The following is a 22,415-nucleotide window of genomic DNA, read 5'->3' as shown; positions in this document are numbered from 1 at the left end:
TCAAGTCTGGTAAGAATTTTCATGTCAGCTACATCATACTTGCTTTAGGTTCACCCACATTCTTTTTATATATTGTGCTGTTAACAAATGAGGAACCACATGCTCTCTAAAGGAACAAGCTAAATGCATAACAGGACATCAATAAGAGGGCAATAAAACATCTCCTGTGATCATTTAGCAATGCAGCATACAACTGGGTGAGAAAGCCCTACCCTCAACTTCTGTTACAGAGAGTAGTTACTATGCATTTCTTACAGGTACACAAATAGGCCAAAGTTATAAACCTTTTAGTAGGAGTAACTCGAGGTTTATCTTCACAACTGCCAACTGTAGTAAGCCAATGCGTTACCTAAAATCCACCTTGGCCTGTGCTTCAGCTACCTGTAGTGTAAAAGTGGACCTCAGGATATTTTGAATGATGTGTACATGGTTCTCACATTACACCTGTTGTCAGTGTAGGATACTAGAAAAGACACATCCTCTGAGCTGTCTCTTCTCTTAGCAGCTGTATAGAGAGCATGATCACTCCCCTGCTCTCAAACCCAAGGGATGGGCAAGAAATACTTGGAAGTTCTGGTAGAAAATGCAGGTAACTCTTGCCCTGTTCTTAAGAAAACTGTTTTTTAACTGGGCACTTGCATTAAAGTGGGCAGGAAGAGATCTTCCAGAGTCACAGCTCATGCTGCTCAAATGTCACATGCAAGACACAAGTGCAAGAGTAGTTAAAAGCTACACTTAGTTTTCTCACTTAGTAAAAAAAAAACAGTTCCAAGCAAGAAACTGACAGTCCTGAAAACAAAACCTTGATTTTACTTAATAGCTGGTATAAGACTTGCTCAAAGGTCACTACTATGTGAGCTAAGGAGTACTACTGTACAATTACCTTGTGATGTTCACTATTTTGAGAATAAGATAAAGTTTATTGCAGTTTTCTGAAATTACAACCCAACAGACAAGTTCTGTACAAAGCTATGATTAACACCAGTGAATATAGTGTAACTCACTGCAGGATGGTGAAATCAGGACGAAGTTAGTCTAGCCAGTAGCACAATTTCAGCTGCAGTATTCGCTTCATATTCTGTCCACTGGAGAGATTCCCACAAGGGAGCAATTAAATGACTAACAGTATGCAGTGACCATGCACAGCACTTACATTCTGAAGTTTAATACCATTTGGTCAGCAATCTCAATACATGGGAAAGTTATAAAAGCTTTTAGACACAAGGTAGATTCAAAAGCTTTAAAAACCGCATAGAACTCCTAGGAGAAGGAAGTCACCAACAGTAAGATCAATACACAAGACCAGCCTAAAACTGTAAAACATCATTATTCTCCCTTTCTGTACAGCCCAGCTAGAAGAAACTGGATTTCAGTAATGGAAGCATTCCCATAAAGTGCCCGTGAAATTTAGGAAATAAATACATTTTAACTGGGGCAAACAGCAGTCCCAAAACCGGCAATTATTTCAAAGAAAGATTGTTAGCAATAAATATATCTGCTATATCCCCACCAGAAATGCTTGCCTTTTAGATAGAAAAGGTCATAGGCAGCAGGATAACTGTTTATCAGCAAAAAGCTTCCCCTGAAGAAAATTGAGTCTGACTGGGTTCAATTGTTTTGGTTTTTTTTTAATTCTAACATCAGTAAATACTTGGAGTAATAATTGGTATCTATCACACTAAAGCTATCAAACTAATTCTATGGACTGTGGTGCTACCAAATGTCATTTGTGCTATAGCAATCAGAATTCAAGAACAATTTTGCCATGCAGAACCTGCTTAATATTGGGCCTTGTTTAAAAACTCATAACCTTTTACAAAAAAATAGCTACTTTATATTCTTCTGAACAGTTATACAAAAATCTTAAAATCAGCTCTTACCTAAGCATACAATAGAATTTACCCTCATTAAATACAGGCTTAGCTGGGTCACATCCACGCACTGACAGCTCTCAGGTAAATGGGCAGCCCTTGCTGTCAGCCCTGGCAAAACTGGCTCTAGCTCAGCTACGCATAAAAGCAGCAACCCCTTTTACAGGGTATGGGGGATTTATCCTGCTTGTTCACCAACAGTTCCACTGAGGTCTCCGACACATGTGGAGGTTTGGAAGATCAAGTCTTAGGAGTTGATGGAAACCCACGTATTTGGAGAACTAAACCTGAAGATTTCAGAAAGACAGGCTGACATTCCCTTTTTAAGATATATACAGTCATATGTACATATTCACAAATCTGTCCTGGGAAAAGAGGGAGCTTATTACAGAAACTGTAGTTTGTCTCTGTTCATACAATTTAGAAAGCAAAAACAAATAAATGTAAATATATCCAGATATATATCCAGATACATAGTATGACATAGCAACCATGGAATAGACAATGCTGTATGTGATGTCTCATCCCCATAACTCTTCTGTTCTTCCAAACTTGTAGATCAGAGTACTAAAGGGGAAAAAAAATAAATCAGACCATATATAAGGTAGAAAAGGTGATTTTAATTATATCCTTATAATTTAATACAATCTGTACTGCCAATCAACATCCCCCCAGTAACTGTAATTCTTACTCAAGTCAGTATCTACTTTTTGTACTTATATTTAACTTACTATGCATTGCTAAAACTACAATATCCAGCTGAAGCAACAGCTCCAATAAAAAAATAGCCAGTCTCACAGTACAAGCAGCTGCCCTTCTGAAAGAAAAAAACCCTGGTATTTAAGACATTCTAGGACCAATCCACAGAGTTACAGAGCAGCAAGTCTCACCTGGGCACCTGGCAATCAGCTGAACATAACGCATCATCCTAGCAATCTTAGCAATTACATTCTTATGAGCTAATCAGAAAGAAGATCCTGTGGTGGATAAGTATTTTTTGTATAGGTGGTAAAGAAGGGCACAGTCATAATAAATCATAAGAGAATGAAGAGGGAGGGAAATGAGAAATATTGACACTGAGAACAACAGTAACAAGCTAGACACCTGGGTTTAACTAGAGAAGAGAACCACGAATACAGCACGTTAAACCAAGTAAAAAAAGTGATGGAGTCACAACCAGGGCTGAAGCACAAATTCTGAAGGAGACACACGGTTGAGGGAATAGAGACATTACGGAGCAACACCGATGGAAGAGAATCTGATTCAAACAGAACAAAAGTTTTCTATAACGACATTGAGGAGTGCTAAGGAAAAGAGTCTACGGCAATAGATGGACTTCTCAAATGTTTCTGCCTAAAGTGTGCAGTGGGCTAAAACACAAAGATACAGATACTTTTTAAAATAATAAGGCTAGAATTTATCTCACAATTCATACCTATAAAACAAATTTTAGACAACAAAAGAAAACAAATAAATCTAAAATTTATCTACAAACAGAATACAATAGAAACTAAGGAATGGCACTTTCAGAAAAAAAAGCAGCTTCAGAAATAAGTTCATCAAACTGCTGAAATAAGACTAAAAATTTCAGGCATGGTTAAACTATTCTCAGATGTCTGCCTGCATCAGTATCCCATTTCAATTATCTGCAAGGCTACAGAAGAGATTTAGGAACTGCTATTTTCTGCAAGAACACGGCTGATTTTCCAATCAAGTAAGCACAGTGAAGCCTGCCGATCTAGCTGGCTGCAAAGTACTTGATATGGTACTAGAAGGCAAATTGTTAGCACAGTAATTTAAGTGGGTAAGAACTTGCAAAACAGGAGGTTATGTGAACTTTTTCAGTGACAGATCTTGGAGCTTACTTACACGATTTATACTTCCATTGTATTTTATTAATTAATAAAATTATACATATTATAGATATTAAAATAGACATTATAGATATAAAAAGACTTCTTACAGATATGGATAGTTTCTAAATGTCATATGATACACTTATTTTATTTTGCTGAATATCATTAAGTGTAACATTACAAAATATACCATCAGGCTCTTTGGGGAAAAAAAAAAAATCAGTCTTGATAACTGAGTGCTCATCCAGTCAAAACAAATCCAGGTGTATCAATTATCAGATAATCAAGCCATTGGTGTGAAATAGTCAGGAAAAGGACAACAGGATCTCCCACCAACTGCTGTAAGGATATATGCCAAGGTATGTGTAGTACAGAGACAAGGCATTCTTGCCATTTTCCAAAGACACTGACAATATCTCATCCAGAATACTGTCCGTATCCTTGGTTATCCACATTCCAGAGCTCTAAATTCAGTGAGACCAGAAAGGGCTAGACTAACAGGAACATGAGGGGAATAAGGAGCCTCTCACGGGCTGAGAATGGGCAAATAAAACACAGTTTCTAAGCACTGAAGCAAAAGGAGTAGAAAAAAGTAGCAGAGTGAAAAAAAAAAAAGTAGTTGTTTAGCAAAAGTGTGATCAGTTTACGCATTGAATACTAACACATCATTTGTCTGTACAATGTCACTTTACTCAGTAGCCCAAGAGGTCCCTTTGGCTTACATGCCACCCTCCTCAAGTAAAGGTCAGGGTGGGTAATAAATTGAAATATGGAGGGTCCTGCATTGAGATCAGTGAATTATACTTTGTGGAAGATCCAAGCCTGGAGTCAGCCCCCAGCTTTCAGAACTTATTTTCCAGGAGCATCGATGTGCATGGAAGCAGGTAAGTCAGACACCCTTTTGGAAGAAGAGAAATTTGCCCAGACAACTTACCTGAAAAATATCAATGCATTTTGGAAAAACACTGCTAATCCAGGGTAAACGTTAGTGTCTGCAAAGTAAGTAACAAAGGAAATATTAAGTTCTTTTTATCGGCAGGTAAATTTAAAAAGCAATTTATAGTATTATTCCCTGGCTACAAAACTAGATGGTATGGCTCTGACAAGAACAGACCACACACTTTCATTCTTCTGGATTTTCTGCCTTTTGGCTGACAGCAACAGTACTTTCTAGATATGAAAATAAATTAACTTACTCTGTGTAACATATGCTCCAAAAAGAATCCACATTGAAGCAATAAGTGAACCAAACATCAACATAAAGCCAATGAAGAGCCAGACACGAGCACCTGCAGGAAATATTAAGACCTCTGAGAATGATGTAGACTATTATCTATACAGACAGATGATCCAAGCTACTGCTCTATTATTATACGATATGCTATTTTACTGAAGGCACAAAGGCAAAGGGTTAAAACTCTGTGGCAAAGGCAAGATAAACCAAAATTTGTATTCTCTAGTAAAACACAGAGTAGCTGAATTCCTCATATTTTAGTGAGCAGACACAATTTCCCCTCACCTGTAGGGAATGTCTGTAACACTGCTCAACACAACTTGGACCAATGATGAGCTACTTTGCCCAAGCTACAGTGTTGCTGAGGTAAAGATGCCATTCTATTAGGGTACGTATAATAGATACTTCCTGTGTTGACTTCAGAAAGATATTTTCAGGTGGGCAATATTTACCATAGCTAGACATTACCTACTGAAAAAGGAAGATGATGCCATTGAAAACAATCAACCTCACTCATGGCAAAGAAAAAATATTTCTGTGCAAAGATTCTCTTGAGCTGCTTTATGACACACACACAAAACCCCCAACATATGCTAGTTAAAAAAAAAAAACAAAAAAAACCCTCAGTAAATCCTACCAGATTTCTAGTGAGGTGTTCTACAAATCACATGAAAACAGATGCTGGGGTCCACATGGGAAACAGTAAGGAAATTATGAATGAAAGCACAGAGAGGACAGCAGGGCTGCAGACATCACACAGTAGGTGACATACAGAGGAAAAAGGATGTTAAAATAAGACTTTGTTAAGGAATGTCTGTTCCATGGCCTACCACAAGGCCAAAGTTTATTTCTCTCAGCAGCTGTACAGGATTTGCAGGGGAAAGTTTAGGTATTCAAGATACACAGAAGTCAATTTTTCAAGTTCACTTTTTTAAACGAAGATATTACTTACCTCCAACTGTTATTTTTGTAAATAAATTAACTTCACAGAATTTCTCTTCTACTCCTTAACTACTGATTATAATTTAACCACCAGTTTGAAAAAACTTACCACCACCTAAATAATCAGTCTTTCAACTCAACATGATTTTTAGAATTAATTTACCTGTTCTTCCTAAGCATCCATCACTGTAGCTGTCTCCTCTCACCTGTGCATTTGATACAGCATTTATCCTAGGAACAAAAGAGTGTATACACTTCAGATTATTAGAAAATCAATTTGAAGTTAAAAGTAAAAAGCTAGCTTTTTTAAGATGCAACAAATTCTGGGAAAACTATTTGGCATTCTGTACAGTCACATACTATTACATGCCACTTAATGGAATGATTCCAGCTGGGTTTCAAGCCAACCCCAAATTTGTTCTTAAGTTTTTACTTAAATTTTTACATTAACAGACCTGTAAGATGAAAAAATTGCCCTTTTCAGCGACTGAAATATTCCTGGTCATTTTCTGGCTATTTAAGTTTTTAAAATATCTAAAGGCACTTCACAGGAATAACAACAGCCAATAACACAGTGCTCTCATGGTTATGATACACATTGTCTTCCTTTACAACAAAACCCACAAATATTCAAGTAAGAGACACCCTGTAAGGATGGACAATACAATTTCTTAAAATGAGTTACACTGCTGAGGAAAAGAACCCAGAAACTTTCAGATACTAAGTGTTAAGAAAGTCTTGCGTAACCAAATGCATCTTTTTGTCTTCACTGATATTGTACAGTTCAATAAAAGCTATTATTTCTCCTTCAAGCTTGCCACGTTTACATCTTTATAACAATAGCTATAATACTACTACCTTATTTTAAAACGGAGGAAAATGCAATGAAGTGTTTTATATTGCGATAAGCAACCAGGCATCATTACATGAATTTTGATCTAAGAATCGAAACACTTATTATAGAAAGCCACTTGCATAAAGGAAGATCTGCTTTCTTACATTCAGTCAAAGTATACATGAAACACAATTTACCCTAAACAGATGGGGGGGGACAGACAGAACAATAAATGAACAGACTAGGATCAGAAACAAAGTTCACAGCTAGAAGAAAAAAGACCTTTACATTACCATGCAGAGAAGCACAAGATTATTTGTAAGTAATTTATAACCAAGTGATTAAAAGTTTTATCATATACCACATTGTCTAGTAACAACCATGTTTAACAGCTTACATTTATTTTATAAATCCCTTTATATACACTTACATGAAAAAAGCTAGTGTTGAAAACACCCCACAGGTATGGAACGCGTGGTTCATTTGTTCTGGCTTGGGGTAAACTACAGCAGCATCTATCATTATCCACCAACCTGTGAAAAACTACAAATAAAACAGACCGGTATTATGAGGCTGGAAGGGTATAGAGACAGGCAGACAAAACACAGCAGATGTTCATGCATACCATTGGTTTAATTGTCCTTTAACAAGTACAAACTACTCTAGAAAGGTATTAGCTTTGAGTCAGCTTTAAGTTGCATATCTGTTTGATATGCAAGCTCTGCATAAACCTTAACGTTGACGTTTTCAGAAAAGCATTTGGGAATCAATCACATTTTCTATTCAAATTAGATACCAGTGTATGGGTTAATTCCCTGTACAGCTTTAAGAACAAGAATCCAGATTCTAAATGTATTCAAGACATGAACCGTAGTATAACATAGGTGTTGTAATGCAACTAATCATGCTAAAAATCCACTGGGAATTTCAATCTGTTTTAAAGATGAGATAGCAGAACTGATACATCATTACTAAATTAAATGCAATGCTATGTGACCTGTAAAAAAGTTGCCTAACAATTATATTTTTAAAAAGTATAAAGAAATATACTGGATTAAGGTGCACCTAAGGAGTGAACCTTCACAACATATGAAACAAAACTATAACTTTGTTGTACTTCCAAATTTTTCAACATACTTACGACTCACATCCTTTCAAAACTTACCAATACGCCTGCAACTATTGAAGCAATGGCATTTCTTCGTTCACTCCAGTCAATACACTCACATTCTGGCCACCGGAAGTTGTCTAGGAATCCTGCCATTTCCTCAAAGATTAGATTGCCCTTCTTATTTTGTACTTATACATGAATTCTTCCATTAACAACTGTGTCCTGAATACCTGAAACACAGCCAAAGATTCATTTAACACAAAGTAGTAAAAACTTGGGATGCTCAACAACCATCACAAGCAATCTTTCCAATGTGTGGTGTTTTGGTTTGGCTGTTGTGGTTTGTTTTTTGCTTTGTTTTTGAACAGAATTAGGTATTCCATATACTCTGTGGATTCTATATTGAGCTACATTCAAACCACCTACCTTCCAAACACAATTAAAAAATAAAATCATCACATGAACCCAAAACTTATGCACTACATATATATTATTGTATCTGAAACAGAAAAGAAATTAAATAGAATGTATTGTTTATTCAAAGGTACAAACCACAAAAATAAAAGAAAAAAAAGCAGGAGCGAAAAAGCAAATCTTTCAACTTCAGTTTCATCTTCAAAACATAACCCTCTCTCTGGAATTAGCAGTTAAAAATAGTAAGATACATACAACAGGGCTCCACACGCATACCAGAACTTGGTCTTCGAGTCAGGCCAAGGAACCTTGCGTAAGATACACATATTTCCAGTCTCCAAATGAGATAATATAATGCCTTTCTAACATAGGGAGAAAAGGAATCAAGACAGTGAATCAACTAATACCAAGAGTAAAGAATGTCCTAATCCACAGAGAGAGGATCACACAAAACTTTAAATATAGGAAGAAGAAAGCAAAGTTAATTAGTGTTACAAAGTGACTACTAAAACAACACAGTTCTCAAACAATTTGGTAAGACAGTAGCTATAGAAGATTCTGGACGAGTATCTATTCTCACACTGTAAGGCGATTAGCATCTACAGTTTGAACATCAGAAGTTAGAAGATTTATAGTTTTTCTATTTAGCAGTGACTCACAGCCACTTTTAATAACATTCTATTTTCTTTCAATATTGTCAACTTCTGTATTTTCCCAACCTGATATAATTTCCAGACAGTTCTTAAAGGCTAACGACAGACAAATGTTCTTTACGGTTATGTTACAGAACAGACTGATGTAGAACATTTTCCTGGTTAATAATGTTAATTAGAAGTCTACATTAAGTGAAAGAAAAATAAATAAATAGAGTTTACTCACACTACAAAGACAGGCCACCTCCTATCAGTAAGATAAAAAAGTTTGTCCTCCCAAATCTAGTTTCAGGAATCCATACTTATGACACTGCCTTAAAAGACTAAAGTCAATCACTCAATTCCAAAAGTATTTTTCTTTTGTACAGTATTTGGGCTCAGAGTTATTTTCCTAGAGCACACTTTTACTTAGCAATTTTCAGATCCCTATTGTTTCTACAACTTCTACACAAGACTGCCACACACACTGTGCTATTACAGATTTATGACTGCTCTTATAGCCCTTCCTTCTTTTCCACTCTTAAAATGTCTCCATCTGTACTTCATTTGTTCCTCTTCAAGTCCTGAATGTGTCTCTTCCTCATCCAGCAGCAACCCTTCCTTTCCCCTCCCAGCTCCTCGCCCACACACACTGGAACACAGCTCACAGTTCCCACTGCTCTCATTACTACAGACTACATGGTTCTCACCCTGAAAAGCAAATAGACAAACATGCTATTTCTTCTCTCCACTGAACACAACAGTGGTTATGTCAAATCTACCAAATTTATTACCTTGCTTGTAAATACATTCTCAGTCATTTTCAGAATGACTGAAGCTGTACTCCTTCGAAGCTAAACTTTCCTTTGGAATTTTTCCCACAAGGGGCCATTTAAATAGAATAAACATATCTAAATAAAATCACCTCCTTCAAATACAATGTAAAGTTCTATTACAATTCAGAAACCAAGTCAAGAAAAGCCACTGAATAAAACAATTTCAGATATGTCAACAACAACAGAAATTATTTTTCACCCTCTACCTGGATGCCATCCAGAGGTACCTTGACAGGATGGAGAAATACACTGACTGAAACCTCATGAAGTACAACAAGGGGAATTGCCCAGTCTTGCACCTGGGAAGGAACAACCCTGTGCCTATTGGACTTGCTGGAAGGACTGACAGTACAGAGCCAACCCCAATGCTACAGGCTGGCCACCCTCTGACATGCTGTTAAATGCACACTTAGCTATCATACAATACTGGTTTAAATATGCTAGAGGGAAGGGGTGCACTGACACCCTAGAGGGAAAGGACACCATCCAAAGGGACCTTGACAGGCTTGAGGAGTAGGCCCACACAAACCTCAGGAAGTTCAACACAGCCAAGTGCAAGGACCTTCACCTGGGCTGGGGCAACCCTCAGTATGAATACAGAGTGGAAGATGAATGGATTGGGAACGGCCCTGTGGAAAAAAGGACATGAGCCGACACGAGCCCAGAAAGCAAACCATATCCTGAGCTGCATAACAAGCAGGTTGAGGGAGGCGATTCTGCTGCTCTGCCCACCTGCAGTACTGTGTCCAGCTCTGGGGTCCCCAGCACAAGACAGACATGGAGCTATTAGAGTGGGTCCAGAGGGGAGGGCCACAAAAACAGAGGTGTCCCATTTGGGAAGGCTGCAACACCTCTTCTACAAGACAGGCTGAGAGAGTTGGGGTTGTTCAGTCTGGACAAAAGAAGGCTCGGGGGAGACCTCATTGCAGCCTTTCAATATATATAAGGGGATTATAAGAAAGATGGGAGATAGACTTTTTACCAAAGCCTGTTGTGACAGGACAAGAGGCAATTGTTTGTAACTGAAAAAGGGGAGATTTAGATTAGATATTAGGAAGAAATTCTTCACTATAATGGTGGTGAGACACTGGAACAGGCTGCCCAGAGAAGCTGTGGATGTCCCATCCCTGGAAGTGTCTAAGGCCAGGCTGGATGGGGCTTTGAGCAACCTGGTCTAGTGGAAGGCATCCCTGCCCATGGCAGAGGGGTTGGACTAGATGATCTTTAAGGTCCCTTCTTACCTAAACCATTCTGTGCTTCTATCTTAAAGCTCCATATGTATGCAGTTCTCAAAACCCCTAGCAAAGAAGGAAGAAAATAATAAGCTATATTTCAACTGTGAAAGACCACTGACATTGTGAAGCTGAGTCTTCAACAGGACCACAAGAGCTAGGCTAAGTTTTTTCCTCATAAGCATTAAGTACGCATGCAGAAGTTTTAGCCCAAATGTATCCTACTACACAGATGGAAAGCTCTGATGAAGGCAGATGCTTTTAGCTGACTTTCTTAGCTAAATAAAGGTACAAAACTCACTCTCTTGGTTTAAACTTTTACAGTCACATACTTCACAGCAACGCAACAGGTAAAACCCCTTGCACTAGCTGCCCTTCATTGCCCTTCCTACAATCTGTCTCCTCCCCTTTTCCAAGGGCAGACAGACTCTCCCACTGCTCTCAGGAAACATTTTTCACTCATGTCCAGTAAACAGAAACACAAGAACACTTACAAGAACAAACTGGTGACTGAAGAACTAACAAGGGCACTTACACTCACTGTAAAAATATTTGGTAGATGCTAGCATGTCAGTTAAAACAACTAGTATATTACTCAGACAAATGAAGTGAAATGAAAACACGAGAAAGAATCCGAGTTCAAAATTTTCATCTGAACATCAGTGTCTCTCAAAATGAATAAACTTCATTTGAACAAAATATTAAAGCAGATGCTCAAAAATACAAAAATCCTGCACAAAATAAAAGCTGCACAAGGGCCCTAGTAGTACACAGTCAAGTTAAAAAGAATGGACTTTTCCATCTCCAAGGAAGAAAGCAAAAGATAGGAGGAAGAGAAGAAATTTCAAGCCAAGAAGAAAATCCTATTTTCCTCAAAGATGACAGCACCTTCCACAAGCAACCAATAAGAATATGCTTTAAGCCACATACTTTCCCCATGTGCAAATACTATGAAAAGGTATTTGGCAGAGTCACTGTAAGGAGCTTCTGTGAACATTTCTGTGAAGTCCACCACAATTTTTAAAGGGGGGGTCTTTCGACCACTCATTGCACTAATTACATGCAGTTTCACTTTCAGTTTCCCATACACCATAGCACAATGCTATAGTGTCTAGTTTTTAAGTATTACAGAAAGACAGGAGGAGAAAAGAAAGGAACTTCTAAATGAACTATACAAAAATAAGGCTGTGTGACAAAATTATTAAACATGTAATCACCTTAAACAAATCTGCGTGATGCTCAGCCCCAGAGTAATGACTGCTGTCTATGGCAAGTATTCTTTAACAGCGCTACTAAAGTTTGAAGACTTCAGAGAGGCAGAAAAAATGATCGATTCTGCAATTATCCACAGGCTTATTTTAGCTCATAGGAGTATACCATGTGCATCAATATTTACTTAATGAGCTCAAGCCATGACAGGGCAATATAAGGCAGAATCCCAAGCTGCACTCAAAGTCCAGACAGTAATTGTTACACTGAAGGCAGTGCTACTTATAAAAATGAAGTAATTTTTTAAAAAATTCCGTCTATGGATTTCAAACTTTCTGCTCAGTACCACCGTCTCCTTTCCCAGATGCAGACAATGACCATGTCAGCAAGACCTGACTGTGGCCTTGCGGCGGGGAGGGCCGGACCCCGCTGCCCCCCGGCCCCTCCAGCACCCAGAGCCCGGGCTGCGGCTTCCCATGCCTGAGGCCGCGCTACGGCAGAAGGTCACGGCCTCTGCGTGAGGGGGACAACGAAGCGCGGCCGGACACCCCTCGCCCCAAGCCCGAGGCGCGCAGAGCCCCTTCGCGCTGCCCCTGGCCAGCACCGAGGGGTGCGCGGGAGGGAGCCCTGAGCAACGGGTCCGGGACCGACGGAGCCGCCCGGGGCTCCGAGCGCAGGTCGGGGGAAGGAGCCGCTGCTGTCCGCGGCGGAGGCGGCAGCGGGGGGTCCGTCGCGGCCCAGCGAGGCGGCTCTGGGCACCGGGGCGCGCGACGGCCGTTGGCCGGAGGAGGCGAGGGGGCGCGCGCTGCCGCCGGACATGGGTGCCCCGGCTCCTCTCCCGCCAACGAGCCCCCCGCCCCGCCTCCTCCCGCCCCCACCCCCACCCCCTACCCCGCCGCCAGCGGAGCGGCAGGAAAACAACGCCCGCACGTACCCCCCAGTCCTGGGCGAGACTCTTCCGCCTGCAGGGGTGAGGGGGCAGAGACCCGCGAGCGACGCGGCCGCCCGCCAATGGCAAGCTAGCGCTGCGCGTCACCGGAGGCTGGGTGAGGACAGGGAGCCACGATTGGGCGACGCGGCAGCCCACGCTAGCGAATGGAACTACAGACGGCAGGAGAGGCCGGCGCAATCCCCGCCCCTTTTCTTGCTGTGTGGGGGAGGGGGCTGTCGGGCGGGGCGGGGCCTGCTCGCCCCGCCCCCCTTGCCCCTACCAAAGCCTGCGGACCTGGGTGCCGCATCAGGCCCGCCAGTCACCTCGCAAACCGCGTATGACCCAGGTCGCCGTACACTGTCCCACGAGTGTAGTGCAATGCATCAACCTTAACGCTTTCCAAGTAGCTCCCCTATCAGAATACGCACACTCCATGACAAAATGCAGCTACACCTTAGCCCTGTGCCTGATTTAATAAACAGAATTAACAACTAATTCTGTGTTCTTCACTGTCCAGGAAGAAGCATCTGAATTATTTATTTCTGGCTTCACCACATTTCCCAGCTGGCTTCAACAGTCTTAAGTGGTAATTGACCCACCTGTACACCACCCTCATTAGCAGCCAGGTGATGTCACAATCCCATTTCCTGAAAGCCCAAAGCGAACAGGGGCTGGGGCTGGGCCAGCAGGGAGCCCTGCCCAGCATTAAGGGTTCAGGTTGGATATTAGGAAAAGGTTCTTCCCCCAGAGGGTGGTGGAGCACTGGAACAGGCTCCCCAGGGAGGTGTCACAGCCCCAAACCTGACAGTGTTCAAGCAGAGCCTGGACAATGCCCTCAGACACATGGTGTGAACTGTGGGGTTGTCATATGCAGGGACAGAAGTTGGACTCGATGACCCTTGTGGATCCTTTCCAACTCAGGACATTCTATGACTACTCACCCCAGGATCCCTCCATACCTGCCTTGGCCAGGGAGAGCTGAGAGTGTTCCTACACATTTGGGTTGCACAATAGACATGAATAGACATCTGCTTGCAACTTGGCTTTGAATGTGCCCAAATCATACCAACTGACCCCAAATTTTTGACGCTCAGTGAACTTCCTTCATGCTTCCCACGCACAGGATTCAGTTCTCATTTTCTGGCCTATTCCTTGCCAAAGTATTGGAAAGGAAGCCATACCAGCACCTTAAGAAAGAATAATCTTCTTATAAAATGCAGACTGTTGCCTACTACAAAAGAATTGATGTAAAAATTTGAGAGATACTAAAAGAAAAATGTTCAATTGAATTAAGTATTTAAGTTAGGAGAGGGATTGGTCTTGAAAAGCCATGCTCTGTTAAGATAAAAAAGTGCAGAATCAACCCAAAAAAGTGAGAAGTAGAAATTTAGACCAAAAAAAAAGAGGAAGGCATTTCAAGGATATTGCTCAAGAACAATCAAGAGCAGTACAGGGCACTAAGTAGGGAGAGGAGCGTGTGAGAAAGGCCTATAAATACACAAACAAATGGCAACAGAATATTCAGTTACTCCTCAAAAGACAGCTAAGCTGTGGACCCATGAAATCCCACTCGAAGTTAAAAGTTGTACTCGGACCCCTCTACTGCTCATCTCCCTTCCTTTTTTCCTTCAGTTGCATGCGCTTGCTGTGTTCCACAGGTCTGGAGCAAAGCCACAGTCTTGTTTTGAAGAAGTTCTCTCTTTTCCTGGCCCAGAGAAGACGCTACCCACTGCAGAGATTATTAGTATCAACAGTTGTCTCCTACTCGTGATGCTCAGCACGGTCCCATGAATAAAAACTTCTTAACAAAACTCTTGCCTTGCTCTTCCTTAGATCATAGCCTTTTTTTTTTTTTTTAAATTCACACATGCCTACTCTCCAACCTTTATTCCAGTGAATAGATGTGCCACCACCTCCTCACCCTCATCCAGAAGCATCACATGCTGTTTCCTTTGCCCCTAATCTTCTCTCTCCTTTCCAGACCCTTCCTATGACCCCTGCCACCCTCACGCATGCACACACACACACACAATTTCTGTTTTCTTAACAGCCAATCTCAGCTGTGGGCAGGTAAACTGTGTGGTTGCCACATTCAGGGAAACACAGCTGGTATGGAAACAACATCAAGGAAGACAACACACATCCCCTTCTCCCCCATAGTGGCAGGTTTCTCCCTCTCACAATAAAGATTTGCCACTCATCTGTCCCTTACAGCTTGCCCTGCTTTTGCTTCTCATGACTTTTACTCCTTTTCTTCAAAGCCTTCTCCGTAACTCCATGTGCACCCTAAGAGCCATTATTTCTCTGGAACAGAAAGATATTCAGCATGCCTCAACATTTACAGTGTATATAGAAACTCTTCTGTTTATAGGACAGCCTGAGAACCTTATTTCAGAGAATCTACAGCTGTGTGTCTTCTTCTTTTACTGGAAAGAACCAACAGGTATAAGTGCACAGCTTCCTAATGGTGCTTGAAAGAGCCATCAGATTGTCAGGAAAGAAACAGATTCCTCACCCTGAGAAAAACTGATACCTCAATTAATATATCCTAATAATAAATATAAATAATACATTGTCTTTGTATTAAGATGTCAGCTAGATAAGCCTTTGAAGCCACACACTGTTATGGTAATTAGACCAGCACATATGGAGTTCTGGGAATAACCAACATGTATTTGTACCTGGAACCAGCAATTATTTCATTCTTTTGAGGTCAGTAATAAGACAAGAGTTATCAAATTCAAATTAACAATCTGCTCTCAGATAGAAAAACTACTTCTGAAGGCCATTCTTTCCTGGGTTTTTGGTACTACTTGTTCCAGAAGTACTGACTAAATACTGCTTTTAAGATTTTGTGAGCTCAGAGCAACAAAAAATAGACCAGTCCTGCAAAAATATCCTCCTCCACACACCTGGGGAAAACAAACATTTAAATTACTTTTTTCATCATCATTGCTGTAAATGTTGAAGAAGTGGATTTTTGTGCCTGGCAATTTTTCATTACAACAATGTAAGGCTGATTTAAAGTGCTGAGAGTCAGGTCACATCTACTCCATTTAAAACCAAGTCATTTTAAAAGGAACATAAAAATCACTCGGTATGCTGACTCATCTATTATGGCAGCTTAAATATTTAAACTGCTGATATTTATCTTTGTTGTGAGCCAAAGTGGATTCCATCAAAGCTGGATTTATTGCAATCTGGTTTCTATTTACTCTTGTGCAATGAATTCAATTTGCAATTAGCTCTTTTTAAATCTGTCACTGGATCTGTTTGAACAGCAATTCATATCCAATTCCTGTAGACCATAAGAATCAAAAACTGATCTTTTTAAGAGTACTATGTCAAAGGACTTCCATAAAAGTATGTTCTAATTTACAGTTCTCATTAAATCAAGAATGCACAGATAAGTTATTGAATAAGCATTCATACAGTTGCTAAAATGAGTGAAGAGCATGGCCTAGGGGCAACAGATGAGTCTGCACACAATGCCATTCTTTTTACTTCTGCAACCTTAATTCCTACCTTAATGTCAAATGAAGCTGAGATTAGCCCTGTTTTCTAAGACACGACAAACATATTGTCATTATTACTTCAGTGTTTTAACACAAAGGCTTGAAAGACCTATGATATTTACCATTAAATACATTATATTCAATTAGATTACTGGATTATATAATAACCTCTGACAAACAATACTTTATTTATATTTGTCGGTAGAATGGATTAATTGATGTTCAACCTGCATGTTAAGACATCATCTTTACAAGCAAGAGGAGAAAGACCAAAAGGAATGTGTGCAGTGGTATCTGCCCAAAAGTAAACACATTAACCCAGACTCTGCTTGTGCTGGGACATCTACAAAAGGATGGTTGTGATCATCCTCCTGCTTTCATTTCTGAAACTCTGGGAGTGGAAATTCCCACTCCCTGGCATGCCACAGCCTAAGGGACACCTTTCCACACACTGGCAGGGGACAGCACAACTCCTGCACAGGTGGAGACAATGTCAGAGTCAAAGGGGCATGAGTGAGGTAAGGGGCCTACACAGATACTAATATACCCAGCAACATCTTTTCAAAGGCTAAGATCTCCAGGAAAAACAGATTGTCTGGGGAGCCAACAAGTTACCAAAGGCAAATAAATCTTTGGCATAATGGAGATTTTCCCACCCTTCAAGCCATTGCCCAGAAACATTAATAGTACTGCAATATTTCACAGGAAGTTCTTTGATGCCAATATTCAAAAATATTCAAACAGTGCAATAACTTTTGAAAATTAAGATTCCCTTCTACTCTTGCCCCCCAAAAAAGGTGTGACTAGGGTACGGTTTTGGCCAGTCTTCCTTATTTGCTTGGATGCTTCCCGAGCCCTCCTCTGTGTTAAAAGGCAGATACAAAACCAGACTTTTGCAGAATGTACAGTCTGAGTCCAGACATCCAGAACTCTCTCTTCATTCCCATTTAAATTAAATTTGAAGAGATGAATATACTCTTGAAAAATGCATGAAACCTGTCAACAGTTTATGAGCTGTAAGCATTTAAATACGAAAGGATAAAGGTCAAATTAACAAGGCACAGCAAGATCTCTAACTCCACTTCTTCCTTAAGGTGTTTCATAAGGCCTCAGTTTTAGTCTTATCTCTTCAGAAGGTGAATGATTATACTCTATGCTAAAGTGAAGCATTAATGTTAATTTAAACAGAAGTAAAATGAGCTGCAAGAGTATAACTGAATTTATTTGTTCCTTAACAATATTCACAAATCGAGAACTTGCAAAGGCAAAAGACAAACCAATTCCTTTTAACTGGTGTAACAGTGGACAGCAGGATTTTAGATTTTCAGTGTACCTGAAATTTCTCCAGTGCTACAAGTTTCATCAATAAAGTGCATTCAAAACTTGACAAGACAGATGAATTAGTATTATCTTATTTCAAGGGAAGGTTTAACCACTTAAATAGAGAAGACTTCCATCCAAACCTTTTAACATTTTCCTCTTCATTTTCCTTTGTGTCTGAATTAGAAGCCTCTCTGTTTTCCATCAACGCTTCATAAGTCTCTTGTGCTCGAACAATTTCTTTGTCTGCACTGAAGTGCACCATTTGTCTGCTCAGAATAGGGACAACTAAATTGAAGTTGTCAATTCTTTTGTTTAATTTCCTGATATCTTCTATAAATTGCTCACAAATACCATTCCATTGCTTTTGCGTATATGGTGTCATTGGCCCTCCAAGCTTACTTCTAGATGCCACAATACTCTTCCTTAACCGCTCAATAGTTTCCCGTATTTCTTTCTGCATCAGGATCCACTCTGGCTGGTATCCGTTGTCTATCAGAATCCTGTTCAAGTTGTGAGTCATGGGGTCAATATGTGGACAGTCGGAAAACTTCTGCAAAGGTTTCCCTTTGCCACTGAGGTTGTCAAAGTCTCCTTTTGCCATCGATTCCTGGATGAGGTCCTCAACCAACCGTTCAACTGCCTGAGTTATTTTCACCTTTTTGCTCTGCTTCACATCTTTGGCTTTCATTAGGTCAGTGGCAGCATACTGGCTTTCAAGTCTCTGCTTCCGGTATTCCAACACTTGTTCAGTAGCACGGTCTACTCGAAACTGCATGTATTGCTTTTCTCTTTGGCTTGGTGTTCCAAAACCAACACCTTCAAAGCTCAAGTAGTGTCTATGCTGTGGTGCTTTTGGTTTGAACTGGTCTTCCTCCTCTTCATTATTCTCTTTTGATTTCTTTTTGGTTGCCACATCACTGAGCACAACTCTGTATGCTTCTTCTACTTTCATAAATGCTTCTGAATCAGCTGTGGCAGAGCTGCTGTCTGGATGGTATTTTTTGGCAAGACTTCGATAGGAGTTTCTGATATCATCAAGAGAACACCCTTCCTCAAGCTCAAGAATTTTGTAAGAGTCCTTGATGTTGCTTTTAGGTTTGTAACCCGACAACATTCTGTTGCCACAAACATAGGGAAACACCTTAAGCTTTCTTGGAATCATTGCTTGACGTACCATTAAATGATGTGCTGTGTTGTTAGTCAGCATGACACAAAGCCACTTTGTATTTCTTCAGATGCAGCTACATTATAAATAATGACCTATAAACACATTTTTACAAAAATTGTATTAAATATGATTTTTAAAACAACTTGTATGATTTAAGTCTTTAACTTGTTATATTATTTAAAGAAATCCCTACAAAATTTCACACAATCACAGAATGATTCAGAACAGTATACAATGTTCTTCCCTTTTACAGACTAATATTGAAATCTGTATTTCTTATAAATTACTATTGAGGTAGTAGTATTACAATGGAAATGAAAGTTAATTTACAGGCTAGTTTTGTCCTGGTATACCAACAGTAGCACAGGTTTGCTCAGCACTGTTGAATTCCCAAAAGGCCGCAGCTTTATCACCTTTCTGCAAACTCAGCACAACATAAACTGGAAATACGCTTTACGTTGAACGGCAACCCTGCTGAAACAATCTTTCCCTTTTCCTCTATACACCTACATTCAGCCATCAACTGAATTTTCTATTTACATACACCAATGCCTCAAGATCTACTGCCTGATACATTCTTGAAGGATTATAGTACCCTTTTGGTATTTCAGAGCAACAACTGAAACAGCATTCAGACTATAGATTCATTTAGATTAACTCTTGTAACCCAGCGGGGCTCTCACATCCTAGTGGCCAATCTCCTTCATTTGTGCCAGGTAATGTTATAAATCTGGAACTCAGAATGGATCAATAGCAGACAAAATCTCACTCTGTCAGGAAAAACAGTGCTTCTGAATTATTTTGGGAAAGAGCAAAAGGAACATGTTTAGCAAATGACAATATCAATAAGTCTTCACATAAAATCAAAAGCAGAAAATTATCATATAAACTGCACACATAATTTGCACACTGGCTAACTTCTATTTATTAATGAAAATCCCAGGACGCCTGCTGCACACATGGTGCTGAAGAGTCTCCTTTCACAGATCCATCAGTAATCCAACATATGATCCAACATATCTTTTGCTGACTTCCTCTCCAAACTAGGTTAAATCAAGTTTAAGGAATAAACATTGTTTATATGTTCTGCATATAGCAAACTGCCCTCCTGCACTAATCTACCTGAAAAGAGATGGGAAAGGTGATGCACTTGAGACTGGATCAATCCTGAATGTTTTCAGTTGATTTTGATGCAGGTAATGTATTAAGTCATCAGCTTGCGGTTACTATAATGGACCTCATTAATATGTTGGGGGTTTTGTTTGTTTTCATTTATGATATAGATTAGTGATTTATTTCCCCTAGGTGGTTGGCAAAGATAACAATTTAGTTCCATATGGCCATAAAAATACGCATAATTACTACTTTAATGGAAATATCAATTAATGCAATCTTGAAATTCAACATGCTGATCAGAACCAGGCTTCCTCCTAACTCTGTGGCCTTGATTGCGATGTATTTGTGCTCAAAAACTATACAAAACAGCACAGATAGCATTCACCCAGGGTGCCGGCTGGGGGGATTTTTATTCCCCCGCCGTCCGAATTCGACTCTCCCCTCTGGGGCGAGGGAAAGGGGGACAGGACCGAGCCCCCCGCGTAAGGCCGCTGCCGGCGGCAGAGTCCCGCCCCCCTCCGCCACCGAGCCTGGCGCACCAGACAGCCTTCCCCACAACCGGCTCCCCAACCGCCGCACCAGAACGGCCGCCCCCCAACCGCCGCCTCGCGTGAGCTGTGGGAACAAGGACGCCCTCGGGCTCCGGAAAGGGGCCAGCGCCCTAAGGACACGCGGCACACGGGGGCTGAAGAAAGCAGCGACGGGCAGGCGAAGACCTGGGCACTGGGCACCCCTCCCTTCCCCAGGCTGCTATGTGGGGCGGGGGAGGCTACCCGCAGCGCCCCCGCTGCCCGTCATTCCCCGCCTCACCTGGTCCCCGCCGCCGCCCGCCCTTCCCCCTCCTGCACAGCAACGCACAGCCCGAGGGGGGGCGCGGCGAGCGCCAGCAATAGAGGAGGTGAAGGAAGAGGAGGGGCGGCTGCCTTTACCCTTCGCTCAAGGACGTCTCCTAACGGCAGGAAGAGCGCCCGAGGGGTCGGCCACACCCCCTCCCCGCCCGCCCGCCAGTCAGCCAGCGGAGGGAGCCCGAGACCTGCCGCAGCCGCGCGCTGCCGCCTGACGCCGGCGCGGAGGCACGTGACTAGGCGGCGCGTGAACAGGCTGCGGGAGGGGCGGAGGTTATGTCGGCAGCAGCCGGCTGGCGCATGCGCAGTGTGGGGGAGGCGCTGTTCCTGTATGTACGCTTACACGCGCAGAGCTTAAGCGCTTTTTAGCCTTCATTCTCCTGAAGGAATTCCACCGTAGTACATTACAAACTCCCTTGCCTCTTCAGGGGCTTGTGAATCTTAGAATCATAAAATCATTTGGGTTGGAAGGGACCCTGAAGACCATTGAGTCCAACCATAATCCCAGCACTAAACCATGTCCCTAAGAACCTTGTCTGCGTGACTCCACTGCTTCCCTGGGCAGCCTGTTCCAATGCCTGACAACCCTTTCTGTGAATAAATTTTTCCTAATACCCAATCTGAACCTACCCTGGTGCAACTTGAGGCCATTTCCTCCTATCAGTTTGTTAGCTGGGAGAAGAGACCAACACCCTCCATGCTACAACCTCCTTTCAGGTAGTCGTAGAGAGCAATAAGGTCTCCCCCCAGTCTCCTTTTCTCCAGGCTGAACTGCCCCAGTTCCCTCAGCTGCTCCTCATCAGACTTGTGCCCCAGACCCCTCACCAGCTTCCCCTGCAGAGTTACCCTGACGAAACCTTGGTCTTTCACAGCCTTCTCGTCCTTGCCTGTAATACGTTTTTCAAAATGCTGTGAATGCCTCTGAGCAGCTGTGGTAGCAGCACGGTACGCTGGCATTCGTTGTGCACACCCAAAAAGGCAGTGCAGACCCATTGTAACGCAGAGCTCCTGGCCTCTGCTGTGTTACTGCCGGGCAGGTAACGCATGGTGGGTTTTCCCATGACCTCTGTGTGTGGCATCTCCTGCCTGTTGGGGAATGGCAGCTTCAGCTAAAGAAGCCCCAAACCAGAAAACAGTTCTTATCCTCAGCCTGGAAAAGAGAACCCAGATGCACAAGCTAAAGGCCCAGTAGATGGAACACAACAATTTGTTTCCTCCCTGAACACCAGCATGTATTATTAAAAAACTAACAGGCAAACAAACAAACAAAAACCTTTGTGTTTTTTATTAATAGTACTTGATGGAGTATAGTTTAGCATGCTACGTATCCAGCCTGTGAAATGGC

General features: G+C 41.4%; 2 protein-coding genes across 4 annotated transcripts; both read right to left on the bottom strand.

Moving 5' to 3' along the window:
- Positions 1-1,149: 1,149 nt before the first annotated feature.
- Positions 1,150-13,230, bottom strand: TMEM50B (transmembrane protein 50B; the record flags this gene model as incomplete). 3 transcript variants are annotated; one of them, XM_082043660.1, is made up of 7 exons in its annotated part: positions 13,107-13,229; positions 7,904-8,079; positions 7,169-7,281; positions 6,067-6,134; positions 4,924-5,016; positions 4,662-4,719; positions 1,150-2,438 (listed from the first exon to the last, which is right to left on the bottom strand). In XM_082043660.1, the coding sequence occupies exons 2-7, from the start codon at positions 8,000-8,002 to the stop codon at positions 2,393-2,395; spliced, it is 477 nt and encodes a 158-aa protein (XP_081899786.1). In that variant the 5' UTR covers positions 8,003-8,079; positions 13,107-13,229. The 3 variants fall into 3 exon arrangements, with proteins under 3 accessions (XP_081899786.1, XP_081899787.1, XP_081899788.1); XM_082043661.1 differs by lacking the exon at positions 13,107-13,229 and adding an exon at positions 10,973-11,029; XM_082043662.1 differs by lacking the exon at positions 1,150-2,438 and having other exon boundaries at positions 4,658-4,719; positions 13,107-13,230.
- Positions 13,231-17,819: 4,589 nt separating this feature from the next.
- On the bottom strand, positions 17,820-21,169 carry DNAJC28 (DnaJ heat shock protein family (Hsp40) member C28). The gene is made up of 2 exons (XM_082072151.1): positions 21,036-21,169; positions 17,820-19,201 (listed from the first exon to the last, which is right to left on the bottom strand). Exon 2 carries the CDS (start codon positions 19,146-19,148, stop codon positions 18,030-18,032), a length of 1,119 nt encoding a protein of 372 aa, XP_081928277.1. The 5' UTR covers positions 19,149-19,201; positions 21,036-21,169; the 3' UTR covers positions 17,820-18,029.
- Between the last annotated feature and the right edge of the window lie 1,246 nt (positions 21,170-22,415).

Source organism: Streptopelia decaocto, assembly GCF_964273445.1.
Source record: "Streptopelia decaocto genome assembly, chromosome: 1".
NCBI lineage: Eukaryota > Metazoa > Chordata > Aves > Columbiformes > Columbidae > Streptopelia > Streptopelia decaocto.
This window is presented reverse-complemented; position numbering and strand designations above follow the sequence as displayed.